Source organism: Crocodylus porosus, unplaced genomic scaffold (genome assembly GCF_001723895.1).
Source record: "Crocodylus porosus isolate Cpor-Errol unplaced genomic scaffold, CroPor_comp1, whole genome shotgun sequence".
Classification (NCBI taxonomy): domain Eukaryota; kingdom Metazoa; phylum Chordata; order Crocodylia; family Crocodylidae; genus Crocodylus; species Crocodylus porosus.
The window spans coordinates 163,408,581-163,427,474 of NW_017728906.1; the positions used below are offsets into that span (position 1 = coordinate 163,408,581).

General features: G+C 40.6%; 1 protein-coding gene across 3 annotated transcripts in view; it reads right to left on the reverse strand.

Moving 5' to 3' along the window:
* Positions 1-220: 220 nt before the first annotated feature.
* Positions 221-18,894, reverse strand: part of B3GLCT (beta 3-glucosyltransferase) — a 116,040-nt gene continuing 97,366 nt past the window's right edge. For 2 of the 3 annotated variants that reach the window (XM_019530113.1, XM_019530111.1), the window contains 4 exons: positions 16,080-16,199; positions 15,725-15,838; positions 12,724-12,868; positions 221-1,950 (listed from right to left, as the gene is read on the reverse strand). In XM_019530113.1, the coding sequence (XP_019385658.1) occupies positions 1,783-1,950; positions 12,724-12,868; positions 15,725-15,838; positions 16,080-16,199 (547 nt within the window). In that variant the 3' untranslated portion in view covers positions 221-1,782. The remainder of the gene's footprint in view (positions 1,951-12,723; positions 12,869-15,724; positions 15,839-16,079; positions 16,200-18,894) is intronic. The other variant, XM_019530112.1, reaches the window with a different exon arrangement.

Consider the following 18,894-nt stretch of genomic DNA (forward strand, 5'->3'; position numbering starts at 1 on the left):
GGACAGGCACCTGGCTGGGGTCTTATGACCCCTGCCACCCCCAGTGCTCCTTCCTGCCCATGGCAGGGGGTCAGACTAGATGATCTGTCTAGGTCCCTTCCAACTCACTGATTCTATGATCCTGTGCTATATTTCCCAAAAGGTGCACTAGACAAAAGGAATTTCATATTCCAGTGTGTTTGGTCTGACAAGCAGCATAGCTACAGGGCACAGAAAAATGTAAACAAGTCTGTTTTTATTCAGATTTAGGTTCACACAGTTCTAAACAGTAAACATAATTAACAACAACATCCATGGTACCAGAAATGTAGCTCCAGTATCAGTAGCCATGTCTACTGTTTAAGGCACTGAAAGTGGGAAGGAAGAAGAAATACATACTGTGGATTACTTCTGTTTAAACATTATTTTAATCCATTATGAATACTTACTATGTATATGCTTAAAAATCCACAAGCTACATTCACAAAAATGTGCATACTTCTTTTATAATTACTGAAATAGTAACCAGTTGCTTCCCCATCAGACTTGGAGTAAGTATTGCAAGACTTTGGAACTCAATCAAGTGATGAACTACAGAAAATATTTTAAACATGTACAAATAAACAACTTCAGCAATATGGCTTTAAGACCCTGTATTTGGTTACAATGTAAGCAAGTGGAGTTAGAGAACAGCATATAAGCACCATATACTATAGTCTTAAAGGGAAGAGAGTTAATGTAGAAAAATTAGTTTTAACATACTAAAGCCAGATTTTGTACAAATACAAAACTGAATTACATATAGAAAAAAAAAATCAAATAGGCATCATTCTTTACATGTTACTATACATAAAATTTGCTTAGATTTATTTTGAACTAATACTGTTGGTGATATAAATTAGGGATATTGCGAAGTATTTTAGCTTGGTACCTACACAGCACAGTGATGAACACATTAGAAATATCTAAACACATTAGTTTTTCAAAATTCCTTAAGTCAAACATTTATAACTGCCCAATAGATATATGATCACTAGGATTTTCAAAGGTGTAATAGTGACACCTTGTGACTAGTTTAAGAATCCCTAATCTTCATTTGCTTTGGATTCTCTATATGGTATTTCTTTATAAATGCTAAACATTTAAAAGGTACAACAGGCATTAGAACTAAGAAAAAGATCCTCATCTAGCCCATGAATGTACAAGATCTTTACTTAAAAACAGTATCAAGTACAGTATTTAGTGTCTTCCCTTCACACCCATAATCATTCAAACACATTTGCTAGCCTCATTCTTGTTCAAGAGGAGCTCATGCAAAGGGGTTCCTGGAATCCTTCAGTTCTTTTGAAGCCAGCAGGAGCTAGAAGTGTCAGTACTTCCTAGGATCAGAACCCAAAGTGTGGAATTTAGGCTACTATTAGACAGTGAGAAAAACAGAACCATGAATTGCTGGTGTCTGAAAAATGCAAAACAAAACAGATAAAATACTGGACTTGACCTCTAAGTAAAGGTTAAATTCAGTGGAATAAAAATGGTTACAAAACTCAGAATCCGTAAGAGATTTCCAAAAAGAACCCCTCAAATCCCACAAATGGAAAAAAAAAAAAATCAAGCTGATTATTTATTTTTCTAACAAGTGCAACACGCATCTACACATACATCAATCTCTATTTGGATTGAAACATTAGATTTGTTCTAGGCAAGGAACAGACAGACAGTACAAATACAACACAACAACAAAACTGCAGTAGTGACTCCCCAACTTGAAGTTGCAGTATGCTAATATTTAAATTCTTAAGCAGATTATAAATCTTCCTTAGGATGCCTGTGTTTCTTTCCATTAAGTGAATCTTCTGTATTTGGTGCAAGCCATGTAAAATACACCTTCACTGGATCAATGTTCCAGTGTTTGTGAAATGATATTGGAATTTGGTGAGAAAGATAGTCCTTTGGATAGTCCATTGGCCGTGCCTATATTGGGAGCATAAAAGAAAAATACTGTTTTTGCTCACTGAAACTCAAGGGATCTCTCTCTCTGGCGGCAAAAGTGTTGACATCATTTATATTACGCTGCTGTAATGCAACAGTAACTTTACTACGTATTTTTCTACAACTCCATAACATGAAATGCTATGAATTGATTTGCACTCAAGCATCAGTAACTTTTAAGGACAGCAATTGTCATGCTTTCTAAGCTCTCCAGTTTCAGATCAAATAAACTTAGTCTCGATGCCCAACTGAAAATGGTCATAAATAGCAAGTGACTCATGAATACAAAGGAAAAAGAGCTGGAATAGTTCCCTGACTGTATACTATGTTTTCAGTCACATTCTTCATGATGTACTGAGAACACTGACAATCCCTACATTCAGATCACTCAACACTTTCCATTATTAATGGTTCTCATGCCACAACATTGATCCCCACTGGAAAGGGGTTTGCCATCTTGCGCGTGTGTATATACGTGCGCGCGCGCGCACACACACACACACACACACACACTCAAACATTGACAATAACATTTTAATTTTATTTAAAAAAATATTTTTGTCCTGATTTGTGTGCATTTGTGTAGTATATACAAAGGTGATTGCATAATAGCTCAAAATGAAGTCTTACTCTTGTATATTGCGGAGGTATGGGTAGGTGGGTATGAGAGGCTTGTGCGTGTATGTGTGCGTGCGCATGTGTGGGGTATTTGGGGATGTGTGGAGGGGGAGGGTGGCTGAGGGTGAGTGAGGGGTGGGTGTGGATGTGGAGGTGTGGGTGTATGTGTGTGCGTGCAGCAGTGAGCAGGGTTCCCCACAGAGGTGCACACGTGTATGGAAGGGTGCGCGTGGGGGCAGTTGTGGGTGGGTGCAGTGTTTGTGGGTGTGTGATTGTGTGGGGGAGGGTGTGGTTGTGGGGTTTGAGGGTGAGATTTTTGTGGGTATGGTGGGTTCTGCATGGGACCCTCCCCATGAGTCCCCCCTGAGCTGGTCAGTACCTGCCCCTTCCACTGCCAGCAGTATGCAGCCCTAATGCGCCCTGCGCCCACTTCAGACTTACCCCTGCCAGAGTGGATCAGCCGGAACCCAGACTCAGGCCTGACCTGGCCTGCTTCACACTGCCCACCTGTGGCACATCCTGCTGCCATCTGGGCACACAGCGGGGCTGGGGCTGGCCTGCAGCTGGATTACCTTTCTAGGCAGCCCAGGCAGGCTCCAGCCCCGCAGTACTGGTAAGGACTCATGGTGCACAGCCCTGACCCCACATGCCCCACACCTGCTCCAGGCTCACCTGCAGTCACGTGGGACAAAGCTGCTGCTCAGCACAGGGGAAAGCAGCCCCTTCCCTTCCCACTGCCAGCTGTTTCCTCCTGCATCTGTCCAGAGCTTGCGTAGGGCAGCCCTGCATGGGCTCCAGGCAGTTGTAACAAGAAACTGCTGGCAACAGGAAGCTGCTTTCCCTCCCATGCTGAGCAGCAGCTTTCATCTTGCGCTGCCGCTGCTGAGCCTGGGTGAGTGAGGCCAGAGCAGAAACAGGATGCATGGGGTCAGGGCTGTGCAGTGCAGGTCCCTGGAGGTACTGTGGGGCTGAGGCCGCTGGTGGCAGCAGCCAGAAGGAACCACCCCGCCAGGCAGTCTAGCTGTAGAGCCACCCCAACCCTGCTGTGTGTCCAGGGGTGGCAGGAAGCTCCACAACTGGACTGTGCCTTGGACTGGACAAACACTTGCTACTGGCTGAATTCAGCCCACAAGCCATATTTTGCCCATCCTGATATAGGAGTACTCCGGAGGTCTGTCAACCTGCAACTCAAGTGGTCCAAGTCTGAAACTTCTGCTTGAGGTACAGATTTCAAAACACTGCTGATGCTGATAGAGGATGAGGGATTTTTAAAACTTATTTTTTAAAATAAATTTGGGAAATGCGTAATAACTAGTACAAAATAATACAAATAGAGGAAGTTATTTCAGTTGCACATTCAAGCCTTTGACAGTTAGAGTTGCTTTTGTAACCTTAAACCTTCCCTCTTCTGCATGTGATGGGATACAATATTTAACTAGAAGTTGACATACTATTTTGTTCCAGTAGCATAATTGAGCATGGGCGAGCAGGGTAGATGCTCTATGCTGCAGCAGCAGGGCTCTATGCTGCAGCAGCAGGAACAGCAGGCGCAAGGAGCCTGTTCATCAGCTTCACCCCTAGTGGAGACCCCCAGGGGGTTAAACCCTCTCACCTGCCCCCTGCACCCACTTATCAAATTCAGGGTTTTAAATTGCCCCTTAGGATGGGAATCAGCACCAGCTGCCACATTAATCCCAAAGCTTCTGGATGCACCAACACCTTCCGCCAACCAGCAGCCTCTTCCACTTCTTGGGGTATGAGGCTGCTGAGGGGACCAGGGCACAAACTCTACCAATTAGATCTCTGTATTTTTATCATAGGATTCCAGCCTCATTCAGGGAATAAATCCTTTTCCCACTGATGTCTCTAGTGTAAGATCAAGAATGTATTACTTATGATGGACATAAGTGGCAGCAGAATAAAAGCTACACAGGCAACTAGAAATCTAGAGCTTCCTAACACTTGCATACTTGACTTAGAAACCTCAGTACCTTTTTAGCACAGATTTGCATAAATGGAATATAATTAAAAACACATTTTAAAGGAATCAGCCTTCTACTTCACATGATATTACATTGGCAGAAAGTTGTGCCACACAGCTGATTGTCAGTGGTTGCTGTGGTTTCACTTTACTTTGCTTGGTTATTATTCCTAGAGCAATCTGCAGGATCTACTTCCAAATGGACTATTTGGTCTACCTTTTGAGATCAATAAGCCCCATGAGACACAAGCAGCTGCCTGCACTGAACAATTTGCACAAATATTAATGTGATAAGAAATTTTGGGTCAAATCCTAGAAAGTTGTTTCATCCTCAACTTTAAAACATTTTATACCATGCCCCTTTCTGGGCTGTTTGGCTTGTATGAAGAGAAGACGTTGGATGCCAGAACTATCAGTAGTGGCTGGTTAATATGATCCAAGACCCTACCACCCTAAAGATTAATTGCTAACACATAGCTTGTCACATCACAAGATCTTTATAACTGAAGAAAAAAGATGCAACTCCTGTGCCAGATATCTGGATTTTGTTACCAGTTATCTACTACACTGAAAGAGAAGTAATTTAAATCATCCAGTATGTGGCTGGCTTCTCAATACAACAGGAGTATTAATTTTTTCTATGACAGTTTAATGTTAAAAACAACAAGTTGCATTTGCAGAGATTCCTCTTAAAAACATTTAAATGTTGTCAGTGCAAGTAGATTAGCAAAAGAAGCATACCTATACTCTAAATACAATTTGATCTCAAAATTTTGTGTCTTGTAGACTTAAAGTAGTTATTTCTATTTTCTCTGCTTTTATAGTAACATAATATGCTCATTATTTTCTTATATCACATTTAAGCCATTCACAAATTAAAACTTGATTTGCACCATGTTGCAGACTTCATCTGGTGGTAATAAATTAATGAACTCTACACACTGCTTTCTCATTTTGTGACCTGTATGTTCTATTTACAAAACCAGGCAATATAATTTAACATTAACAATCTGTTCCTGGGATTTATTTCCTTTGATATTATATCTATAAATATGCTTATTTTAAAAGTTCAGTTGAAGAATGAAGGAGTCTAAGTCCTTTAAGTTCTTGGAAACTGCCAATCTTGGTGAACACCTTTGATTTCTATTACCTTAAATGCTTACAGAACCTCACAATGACGTTATTGAAATACTGTCCCATGAGGCTGACAAAAAACTTCCTGCAATGGGGAGAACAGTCTGTTTACTTTGAAATTTATGTAAAGCTTCTGCTGCCTGGATAATTTCAAAGTAGTAAAATTCACTTTAATAGCTATCTGCTTTAATTGCATCATTCAGCATGGATCAGATGGCTTTACATGTGCCTGCCTTTTAAACTATACTCCTCTCCTAACTACCTTCTATTTCCCCCTTCTCTCCAGTGTTTTGGGATCCAATTACACCATACAATTAACATTAACCTGAATAGTTACTTTTTATAACGTATGATGGGTATTTTACAGAAACAAGTAGAAATTCATAGTCCTTGTCCCAGAACCCGAGTGTGGGGCCTATGCTCATATGGAGGCTCATGGCTTAAAGAAGCTCTGAAACAGGTTACAGAATCAGGACCTAAATTAATAAGCAAGATAAGGAAAATAGAACTAAGGCTAAACAAGGTTACAACAATACATCCATGCAATGCTCATGTCAAAATACAAGTTACTTACAACTAACCATAGTTCTGCAAAATGGATTGTCTACACACGTTTACATGTGTAGGTGCTCACCCTTGAGACTTAGACTGGGCACTTGTCAGACACTACTGAAGAGTGTGGCCAAGTCCTGTCCTAGTTCATCCCTTTACACCAAGGGAAAAAAGGTTGGAGCACACAGACACCACTCATCAGTTTCCTCAACTGGTAAGTTGCAAGAAAGCCTGAGGAACAGGGAAAGGAGGGTGGTCCTCAAATGGTACGGGGCATCTGGAAGAACTAGCAACTTCCATTCGCTTTTTACTAGTGGTAAAACACCTTCTCCTATGTGGGTGACTCTAAAGCAGTGCTCATCAACTAGCTGGACATGAATCTAAAGTAATAGCTGCAGAGAGGTCAAATTGAAGGTGATACTGGGAAAAGTCCTGATAATGGGAATGATAACAGTTTTTCCCACTGATAAGCCTTTTTTTGGTGACATAGCTAAATAGTATGGAAATAAATGTCCTAGAAGTCAAGTTTTTCTCTCCTGACCATATTGTCAAAGCCCCAGTCCTGTAGAAGGATCATGATGATAGGCAGATCTTTGGAACCTTAAACTATTTCTTGGTGGCTCCAACAGATGAGTATGAGAAGGAGTGGTAACACAGAAAAAAGAAGCTGGTGAAACCCTTCCATATGGCTGGATCTGACAAAATAGAAACTTTTGCCTCAACAAGGGAATGCTAAGTCACTCCAGAATCATTAGATCAGTGATACAGAACATCCACTAGCAAATGGATTGGTGTCTCAACTAGCTCTTTGGGAGAAAGCTGATTATTTTTGGCCAGAAACCTTAGCAAGTCTTGGAAGTCTTCCTGTGAAGGGGCTACATACAGAAGCAGTGCTAGAGGAAGAGAGCTCTCTAGTCTCCTCTTGAAAAGACTGGCCATGAAAGACAGGAGGTCCTGAAGTCTAAGGGTAGATTGATAGAGGTAAACTTAAAAGAGACTGCAGGATATCCTGTATGACCTAAACATCTTAAGGTAATCAAATGGTGGCTGCAGTCCCCAGGGTCAGAAGACCCATGCTGCATAAGAGGGTAAGACCCCAGATGTCAGTGCAATGAAGTCCTGGGTGGGTAATAGTGTTATGATGCCAAGTGTAAGGGTTTTTTTGGAGATCAAGATGATTGTTCTCATGGGGGGCTTCAGTCACCCTGACATCTGCTAGTGCACAATACAGAAATACACAGGTAATTCAGGAAGTTTTTAGAGAGTGCTGGGGACAACTTCCTGGTGCAACTGTTGGAGAGGCCAACTTGGATTCGCAGGTAACTCTTCAGTGAGCTAAAACACAAGGGGTTGATTACACCCACATGCAAGAATATGAGAGGGAGTATGCATGTGCACGTACAATTACACAAAGGAATATTTATTATGATCACTTTACATTATGGGTGCTGACAGACATGGGGACGGACAAACAAACAAACAACAACATGGAAGTGGTATATAGAAGAGAATTCTTGACTTGCATCTGTTTTATAAATTTAGCTCATAGGCATGCTATCAATGTACAAAAAAACACTTCACTAGAAGAGGCAGCATGTTAGTTGGACCCAGCTCCACAGCATCTGTATAGATCAGGCACCTCAGTGGGGCTTCTTAATTAAATCTGCTATAAAAGTGCGAAAAAAGCCCTGCTGAAGCACCTGATCTATACAGATTTTGGGCGAGCTGGATCCAACTAATGTGATGCTTCTGGCCATGCACTGGGCTCGGCACGTTGGCGCACAGAATTTAAAGTGCCTTTTTTAACATCTATTTAACTTATAGACTTCATGCACATTGCATACCTTGATGGCTCAGACAAGTTTTTTGTGAAGTAATTATGATTTGCAGCATTTCTGTAACCATCACAGAAGAGTCTCAGAGAAGGATTTGTATGACAAGGTTTAGCAGTGACTTAAAAGAATGCAATTGGGATGGCCACCACAGTGTAAAGGGCTGTGTGGTAAAATGCATGAAACTGTTGGGGAAGTTAAACAAATGAAACTTCAGAAAAAAATAGAGGCGGCAGCAAGACCACAAAAGAGACAGTTTTTTTTTCCATGCAGGTCTCAGGATATAATGACTTGATCACTGTTTTTCCTCCTTTTTTTTTGCAGCGTATATACACTTTAATTTACATTCAATGACTGTTCTATTTCCTCTCTTAGCTATTTGTGGTCAACAACTTTTAAGTTGTTACAAATAACTATATAAAACTGTAGTTACATTCTGCAAATGGACTGTATTGGGTTTCTTGTTCGATGTGATTTAGGCCATGCCTAACACCCAAGTTTTACCATAACAGCTACGTCAGCTCAGAGATTGAAACAGCATGCCCCTTAGCTGAGGCAGCAAAACCTACGCTCTGGAGACAGGTGTGCTAATTGAAGAGGCATCTGGTAGCAGAGCTTTTGGTCCTCAGGAAGTAGTAGTAAAGTTGTCAGAAACACCTCTTCTGTCACCATATGTTGCATCTCCACCAAGAGCCTTTGCAGCCACAGTTGTAGTGGCAGTTGCCCTTAACACACCAAACTCTTACAATTAAATTTACTCCATTTCTGAGTAAAAAAAAAAAAGATTTAAGTACCCCTTCACTACAAACCTGAAGGTTGAGTTCAGTTCCTTCTTACTTGCACCTTTTAAGCATTATTTCAGATATTTTTCCAGATACCATCTGAAATGTCAAATGTCAAACCAGAAAGCGCGTTTTTCCACAGTTATTTTCTGACTGTATGGGTGCGTTTATGCATGCCAATTTAAGGCACTTTAAACCTATGTAAAGCACATTAAGGGCATGCATCTACACATACACGCCCTTAATGTGCCTTAAAAATGACAATTTTAGGTTATGCATACCTCAATTTGATACCTGCAAAAGTAGGTATCAAATCAAGCATGAATTGCACATTAACGCATGTGTAGACACATTAAGGTGCATTAAAGCTGTGTATGGACTGACATGGGACTAACTTTAGTTAGTCACAGGGGGCAAGGCCAGCTCTGCTTTCAGACCACCAATCAGAATGCAAATAAAGCATTACAGACAGACAGACTTAGGCTTTTATAATATTAGAATGATTGAACGTTTTGAAACAAAATTCTCATTTTTCCTACTTTTGTGAAAAATTAAAGTGCAATTAATATTTATAAATGGATTTCTGTGAGTATGTGGTAAAACTGTATAGAGGCCATTAGTCTCAGATTTCTATTTTGTGTCTGGACAATGCAGTTTGTGACACATGAGAACTGTCACAGAGCGTTATTACTGTGTTCTTCCCTCAACAGTGCTAACATAACATAGCTGTTATGGTAACATAACATATGTTATGCTAACATAACATAGCTGTTATGGTAAAGGCAAAGAAAAGCCCATGCAATCTTAACTGTAACTCTGTGCATATTAATAACAGTGTCACAAACTATGTGGTGACATACAATTTTTCAAATACAAAATTTTTCCTTAATTTTAGCATATGTCCAACCACTCAGTTTTCTAATATCATTGTTTAATAACAAATATGGAGATATAAAATTTGTGAATGTCTTGGTTTTCTTTCAACCAATGAGGATGTACCTACATTTAATAAATGTAGTTCATCTATAATATGGAAAATGGTGAAGTGAAGAACTGCCAAATGGTCTTGGTATACTGTGCAGAAACCTAACCTTCATTTTCTATCTGAAAGTAAGTCAAAAAGCAACTTCAAATCTTACACATTTTGTGGCACAGAATTTAAGAAATACTTGTGCCCTTAATTTCTAGCTGTTCTATTAAATTTCCCTTAGATCTAAGCTTGAGAAATTTTTTACCAATCCAAGAGGGGGTGGTCATCATTTCTTTAAATAATGACTAGTTCGGTCAAAGAAGAGTCTCAGAAAAAGTACTGCCTTTTTTGAGACCAGGTTCTATACCAGTAAATACAGAGTTGAGAAAATCTATAATACTAAGCACAAACCATCAGGAAACCTGCTGAAAGTCATAATACTTGGGGAAGAAAGGAAGGGTGTGCAACTCACCTGAAATTTCTCACTAAAGCCCCAAAACATTGCCAGTGACCAAAGTTTAAGTATGGGAAATGTTGAGCTAAAAGGAGCTTTTGGCAACAGCTCAATGGGAGATGTCAAAAGTGGACTCAGAATGGAAATGTTCTTAACATGTCACTTTAGTGCTGGCAAAATTTCTTCTCATAACTCCTCTGCATTACTTCTACAACTGTAATTAAAATCCTTGACAAAAGCTGTACTTCATGCTTCATTACAGCCCTGACACAGCCCATTAGCAGCCACATTTTCCTCAGTGGGTAATTCTTTGTACCACTTCCTCTTGCCTCCATATTATCTTTGCTAGAAGCTGCTAAATAAATGTATGAAGGTGCACCTCACAAATATGGGTTTAAAATGTGTGTTTTTATTGTATGGTAGGTTAGTTTAATATGCATATATAAAAACAATATGAATGGAAGGGAATAAAAATAATTTGTGTTGGCTGGCTGTTACTCAAGACTATCAATCTGCAGTCTGGCCCAAATTAAAAGCAGAGTTGTCGTGCTGCCCTACAGAAACGTGAGAGAAATGTGATGGAGTAACATTTCTACTTAAACTCCTTGCTTCTCCTGGGTCTAACTATAATGTATGTTTCTAATGTGCTTGTTTAAACAACATCAATGAGTAAGGAGGACCAGACTCATTCCCCCCTTAATTCACATCTGTGGATTTAATGGTACAATGCAGCATAGCTAAAGAAGAACGTACGCTCCAAGTCTCCTTGCTGCTTAGTGTCATTATATGGATAACTGAGATATTTACACCTTAGTTAGAAACCTACTGCAAGCTGCAATTAATTTTAGGGAAAAAAATTCTGGCATAAATGCCAACTGATATTTTGATTTACATAAGATTAGGAGGGCAACTGACTGAGGAAGGAAAAAGTTGAATCAATACATTACAATACAAAAACTGGACAAATCAAAAAGTCACTTACCAGTGATCTAAAAGAAATCTAAAATGTCAACTGATCTATTCTTATAAAAGTTGCAAAAATGTTCAGAAGACAAACTTTTATTCTAGAAGTAATGGGAACTTTGCAATGTTTTAATATTAGCATTCTGGAGGCCAAAATAACATCTGTGTGAACAGTTTTACTTATAGATTAACTAAACCATAAAAATATTTGAGTACACTGATAGCATGCCTATGAGCTAAATTTATAAAGCAGATGTAAGTCAAGAATTCTCTTCTATATACCATTTCCAACTTTCCAAATATGGACAGCTTGGAAATGTTTAAACAGCATTCTCCTTTTTCCATCAGTTCCAGTGGATGAAAGGTTTTAATTTCTGATAGCAAAAATAAATTGTGGTCCTCCACCACTTCAGACGTTACGACCTTTTGCTGTGGCCAGCTTCCCTACTGCTGGAGAAGTTCTTTTATCTAGCTTTCCTTGGGTGACAGAGCTGAGTAGACAGGATACTGTAGTGGGAATGTTTATATGACATAAACAGGATGCGTTTCAATACTGACAAGTGCAGGGTGCTGCACTTAGGCAGTAGAAACCAGCAGGACACTTATAGAATGGGAAACTCCCTTCTTGAGAGCACGGAGGCAGAAAGGGATCTCGGAGTCATTATTGACTCCAAGATGAACATGGGCCGACAATGAAAGGTCACGGTTGGCAGGGCTAACCAAACCTTGTCGTGCATCCACCAGGTACATCTCAAGTAGAGCCAGGGAGGTGATCCTCCCCCTCTATGCAACGCTGGTCAGGCCACAGCTGGAGTAGTGTGTCCAGTTCTGCGAGTCCCATTTCAGGAGGGATGTGGACAACATTGAGAGGGTCCAGAGGAGGGCCACCCGCATGATCCAGGGACTACAGGGCAGACCCTGCATTGAAAGACTGCGGGACCTAAACCTGTTCAGCCTTCACAAGAGAAGGCTGAGGGGGGACCTGGTAACTGTCTATAAACTCACTAGGGGGGGACCAGAAGGGTTTAGGGGAGACACCGTTTCTCCTAGCACCCCCTGGCATGACAAGGAACAATGGACACAAGTTATTAGAGAGCAGACTTATATTAGACATCCGCAAGAACTACTTCACAGTTAGGGCGGCTAGGAGCTGCAACCAACTTCCTAGGGAAGTGGTGCTGGCTCCTACCCTGGGGGTCTTTAAGAAGAGGCTTGATACCTACCTGGCTGGAGTCATCTGAGCCCAGTTTTTCTCCCGCCCAGGCGGGGGGGGTCGGACTTGAAGATCTACAAGGTCCCTTCCGACCCTACTTCTATGATTCTATGATATTTAAGAAAGCTTATAATTACTGGACATTGGTACAATTTGTAGGTTTTTTTTTTTTTTAAAGAACCGGAATGCACTTTAAATAGGCAAATCAATTAAATACATACCAGTTTTCAAATACTTGCAAAAAAGGCTCTCTCACCTGATGAAAGAGTGGACTGTGTGTTATGGGGATTCCTAAACCACTGAAACACATTCCAAGGACCATATCATCAGGAGCATCAGTACTGTAGCATCGGCATTTACTAGCAAGTAGTTTCTGGACTGCTGTTCTGCTGAAAACCATCCTAAATAACAAACAAATGAAAACTTATAAAAATAAACATTATTTATAATTTAGTAATTGTATGGATTAAATAGTGCTTGATGCAATAAAATTATAAACAGAAGCGTCATACACTGGCACAAACTATTTGGAAACTACACAATTTGAAAAGAGAGCAGTCAGTCTTGGCTTCGTGATATGACTTTTTCTGAAAAAATTATTATTTTAGTTAGAGAGCTCTTTTTTGCAATTCACTTAGTTATGGAAAATCTTAATGGGTCAACATCTTATTCTGGTGGGAGAAAAAAGTGGTGGCGGCAGCCCCACCATGGACTAAGCTGCATTATTTTGGCCTGCCACTCCTGAAACATTGGCAACCCAATTCAAGGCATGGATACCATCAAAGAACAAGGCTCTGATAGCAGCTGGTGCACAGAAGGCTCATGGCATTTGTGAGCTGTATAACTGTGGATAAACTTTCCTGCTTAACATTCCACAGCTGTTCTTTTTCAGGCAAAACCTGTAATTCCACCTAACCCTATCAACATATCTGACAATCTAGTTGCTAACAAACAACATCAAGGAGATTTATCAGACTCTGAGATAGCTAACCCAACCCTCCACAAGAACTCATTACTTTAGCAGGATCCTTAAATGGAACCCAGCATGCTAACACTGATATCAATACAAAAGTCAAGGAAAAGTCTTTGAATTGTTAAGATTAATACTGTGAAAGGCTTTGAGTTAGCAGTGCACATTTAAGGCAAATCTGTCGTACAAACAGTAAAATGAATGCAGGGCAAAAATACCACAACAAATAATATTACTGGAAGCAAAAGAGTAACTCTACTGAGAACTTTGATTTACAAAGACAATTTCCTATCATCAGAACCATGCGTGTGGCTGTGAATCTCATCTGCACAAATTTGGTAAATGTACCAAACAGATGCTAGCAGAATGGGCACAGTCAAATTTATCATGAGGAACTTAATTTGAGTTATTACCTTCCAACCAATACCCTCAAAAAACAGGGATATGAAGGAAAGGTAAGCTTATGCTATATATTTTTTCTGTCTGGAACTGAATATAAAAGAGCTCTGATGGATAGAGATGGTAAAATTTAAAAAATCCAAGTAAATAATAAAAATATTTTAAAAATTGAAGCAAGTACTCCAGCATCAAAAGATGTTTTTAATGGAAGGGGTAAACTGTCTAATTAAGAATGATGAATACATTCTCATGCTATGGGAACCAATAAAAATGCAAGTAAGCTCTTCATGGAGAAAGGACCAGTTTAATGAGTTAATACATTATTTTCTTCATGGAGAACAGGAAAGCTAAATAGTATAGGTATACTCAGAACAAGAAAAATAATTATTTATACCTTAACTTGTTGAGATAAATAAATTCACAGCCCTTGCAATTTGCCCTAAAGCAGCAAGAGAATAGAACCACAAGTAATAGGGCCTACCAATATTATTTGGATGAAGCTAAATTGACTGGACCCTACGTAACTAAGGGACCACTTTCTCCCATATCTTCCCTTGATCCCTAAAGTCCATTGAGAGCAACCACCTAAAGTACCATCTGTGCACCAAGCTCACGTGCAAAAAAAGGGCACTCTCAGTAGTAGCTCGTTTTAGGCCTGTAAAAAGCAGCTAGTATTCACCTCAGATTCGGGTTCTGCCAATCCGGGGAACAGTGATTCGATTCAGTGATTCAGATCACTGTCCTGAATCAATTCAGCCAAATCTGATTTGGAGATCTAGCTGCCGCCAAATCGGCTGAATCTCTGAATCAAACAGGCCCCATCCCCTGCCTGCTCTCCCAGGCCTGTCAATAGCTACCCCGCCCAGCCCCAGCATCCCAGCTCTTAAAAATAAAGAAAAAGAAAAAGCCCCATGCTCACTGGCTACTGCGAGGTAGGGGAGGGATCCCTGCTGCCCCGCACTGCCCTATGCTGCATGGGGAGCTCTGCCCTGAGCCCCCAAGAGCCCCGACAGCTGCTGCAGCAGCTGGTAAGTACAGGGCTTTTTTTGTTTGTTTGTTTTTAAAAGAACTGGGAGCTTGGGCCAGACAAGGCAGTCATTCACAGGGCTGGGAGAGTGGGTGGGGAAGGATAGGGACTTGTGGCAGAGCCCCCTCACAGCATGGGGCAGTAGGGATCAGCCCCCCCACCTAGCAGCAGCAGCAGGTAAGTGCGGAGTTTTTTTTTTGTTTGTTTGTTTTTGTTTTTTTTAAGTGCCGGGACTCTGGGGCAGCCATTTATTGGGCTGCAACAGCAGGCAGGGGTCAGGGGATGGGGCCTAGGAGGGGTCCCCCCATGATCCCCTCCCCACTCTTCCAGTCCCCCAGCCCCGACTTACCAGCATGGCATATGGTGCAGTTCCCTGCAGCAGTGAGTAGGGACTGCCCCAATCTCCAAAGCTCTCTGAAATTTTTCCAAATCGATTCAGAGAGCTTCAAATCGATTTAGACTTTTATATTGGTTTCCTGATTCAATTCAGATTCAGAGATTCAGCCACCGAATTGGGCAAAATCTTCTCCGAACTGAATCAGCACCCAAAGCTTTGCACAGCCCTAGCTCATTTGCTATGGAGCTCCCTTTACTTTGTAGTCTACAGAGCCCAAACCTGGACATCTTTTAGAAGTGCCATAAGACTTTTCTTTAATTTGGGCAGACCTTTAACCAGCAAGGTTAAATTGGAAGTTCATACTATAGAGCTTATATATCTTACTTAATATTTATTCTGAATTTATGAATTATTCCTTCTTTTATTGTTAGCTACCCTTCCCATTTTTTGGGAAAGGCAGCACAGAGATCTAACAAATAAATAACCTTACATGTACTTCCTATAAAATCACTCTACAAACAAACCCCATTGAAAATCCAAGTGTTTCAAACATGACTGGAAAAATCTGCCTACAGTGATCTATCTGAATAAGAAACCATCTTCCATCCAGACCAACACTTAATCCCTTACATAACAATCTGCATGTCAAAAAGAGCTTACATTAAAAAAACAAAACCAAACAAGATAAAAAAAAAGCATAATTTGATTTACAACCTGGGACAAACCAAGTAAACAGTTATACAGATCTCTTCCTTTGATTGTCACTACTTTCTATTATATCAGTCAATTACTTGCGATTTACAGTACTGACTACCAAACATTTGCATTAAAATAATGATTGCTTTAGATACCAATAAAAGTACAAGTAAAATAAGTTACCCTCCTCCACCAGTGATATAACTATACCCTCCTGTCCCCAATCCATAGCCATAACGTTCTCCAAGAAAAACCGGTTCACTTGGGTCATAGCAGCTGAGCAGTTTCCGAAGCCTAGAGATGCTAAAATACGAAAGTCCGTTATATTAAAAATTGTTCCAAATCTGAAAAGACATTCTTTATTTATTTCTTTTAAAACAAATTTCAAAATCCCTTAAGTTAGCAGGTCTAAAAGGCATTTTGGATTATAGTACACAAAAATATATGTAAATTACAGATTTGAAGAAGAAATCAGATCAGAGCCTTTTGATGGAAGATTAGAAAGAGATTTCAGATACAGTTCTTGGGGATTAGCTTCAAATTATTAAGTTAATCATTTAGGAAATATTTCATAAAAGAAACATGTTGCTCCTGCAAAGTTGAGCCTAATTGCGAAGTAAACACATTGAAATTTTTCCTGGCTACAAGAACGGTAGACAGGAAAAAATTCTAATAGTGAAAGAATTAAAAGTGTTAAGTGATCTGAATCAAGACTAGCCATCTAAAACAAATATTACTATTATGACAGTGGTTTCAAGAGGCCCAAGTAGAATCAGAGTTCCAGACGCAGTACTTGCCTAATAGTAGGCATTTCCACACTGAGTACCCAAGTCATTTAGGCATTTAGGTTCTTTGGGTAAATCTGGTATCTTTTAGACCATCTCAAACAGTTGGAAAAATGCTTCTTTGCAAGCTTTTGGGTACATATACTCTTCTGTGCTCTTCCTGGATAGAATGAATAGTAAAGCCGCCAGAAGTATGCATGCAAGAAACCTAGTCAGTAAAAATGTATTCATGACATCCAGGAAGAGCACAGACATACTTCCTCGGCCTGATGAAGGGTATTTGTACCCAAAGGCTTGCAAAGCAGAATTTTTCCACCTATTTGAGTTGGTTTAATAAAAGATATCAGATTTACCCAAAGAACCTTTTCTGCCTATGTCCTTTGACCAACATAGCTACAGCCTATACCCCTGAAACAAGTAACTTGGGTCACTCAACAGGAAGCAGAGATGCCTAACTGATTATGCTGATTACCCTAAGCAGGACAAGGCATCTAAACTTTAGGTGCTGCACTTTCCAAACAGAGGTGATTTGGATCTGGCTGCAAAACCTATTTTAGTCTGTCAGCCATTACACAAATAATACCTTCAGGAAATTAATTTTGTTTTTTTTTACTTAAATCAGTACTGATTATTATGTAATCATACTAATTACCATTAAAATTTCATTAATTACCAATTATCTATAGGTAATTTGTCACTTCATCCTTTGAAACTCTTCCTTAAATAAAATAAATACATGTTTAACCAAAAAGAATGGGGACTTGAATATTTTTGTATTACTCGTCAAAGTAATGTGAATCAATTTTGGTGATACAGTATGGAAAAATGTGTCATATTATGCTAAATGCAATTCAATGTTAAGGTCCAATAAAACTAGCTCCTTGCAATGTAAATGGACTAAACTGATTCTTGTTGTACAATCTGGAAAAATTACATGAAGTCAGTGCTACTACACACTGAAAACCCTACAAAAGCTTGGGAACAATAAATTAATTTCTAAATCTCATCTTCAGGTTAGTGGGACACCAAAAAGGAAACTGATTCCTAACACTATTTTTCCTTACCTGGACTATGACAATTTTTTTTCCTGAATTTCAATTTTCACCACCAACAATCTCATTATTATATATAATCTGCATGTTTCTCTCTCTCCATCAGGACTATAAAAAAAGTCATAATTTTCCTTGTACAATAACTCTTGTAAATTCAAACTCTTAAACAGCTGCTTACAGATGTGAAAAACAAAACAAAAACGAAGCTTTACTTTCAGCTTGGTGTGCCCCTGCACCAAGCAAAGTGCATGCTCAGAAGAGGCATTGCATTAGTTTAACCCAACTTGTCCAACATCTGTATAGATCTCATGCTTCAGCACGACTTTTTAGCACTTTTATCCAATAGCTGATTGAATCAGTTTTAGCTAAAAACACCAAAAAGCCCCACTGAAGCCCCTCATCTACAGACACTGGGAAGCCAGATCAAACTAGTGCGCTTTCTCCTCCAGTAAAGTGCTATTTTATGTTTTTTTCGTCTGCAGTGCCTCATCATCCACATCTGGCCCTCTGCAAAGTCCCTGTCACCTGATTTAACCTTAATGATGCTTTTATAATTTTAAGCCATTTCTCCTCACACCCATGAGGATGTGATCCTGAAAGAAGAGTGTGTCACAGGGTGGGACCTGCGAGTGGCCGTGATCTCGCTAGCGCACCCTGCCGCGTCAATTATGGTGATCCAGCACCCTCGTCTCGCCCACCATGTCTTTGTTCTTATAAGTTCAGTAAGGGAGGCTGCCTACTCTCCCCTTGACACCTCACTGGTATTACCGCCGTTCCAAGTGGGGTGCACCAACACCCCCAGCCTTATGGGCAATGCATGCGTCCTACCTCCCCTTTAGCATGCCCCAAGCCTCGCAGCTGTTCCTGGACGTTGCTCTGTCCTTGCCCTCTGGCGTCTTCTCTGGCGCCCCTTGAGCTTGTCCTGCCCTGGTGCCCCTCTCTGGCACCCCCGAGCCTGTCACCCACCTGGCGCCCCCTGGGGCTTGTCATGATCCTCCTAGGCCTATCACACCCCTGGCACCCCTTTTACCGGCGCCCCTGGGTTGGTCACACACCTGTCACCCCTTAACCAGCGCCTCTGTGCCGGTGCTGCAGCCTGCACCCCGCTACCGGCGCCTCTGTGCCAGTGCTGCAGCCTGCACCCCGCTACCGGCGCCTCTG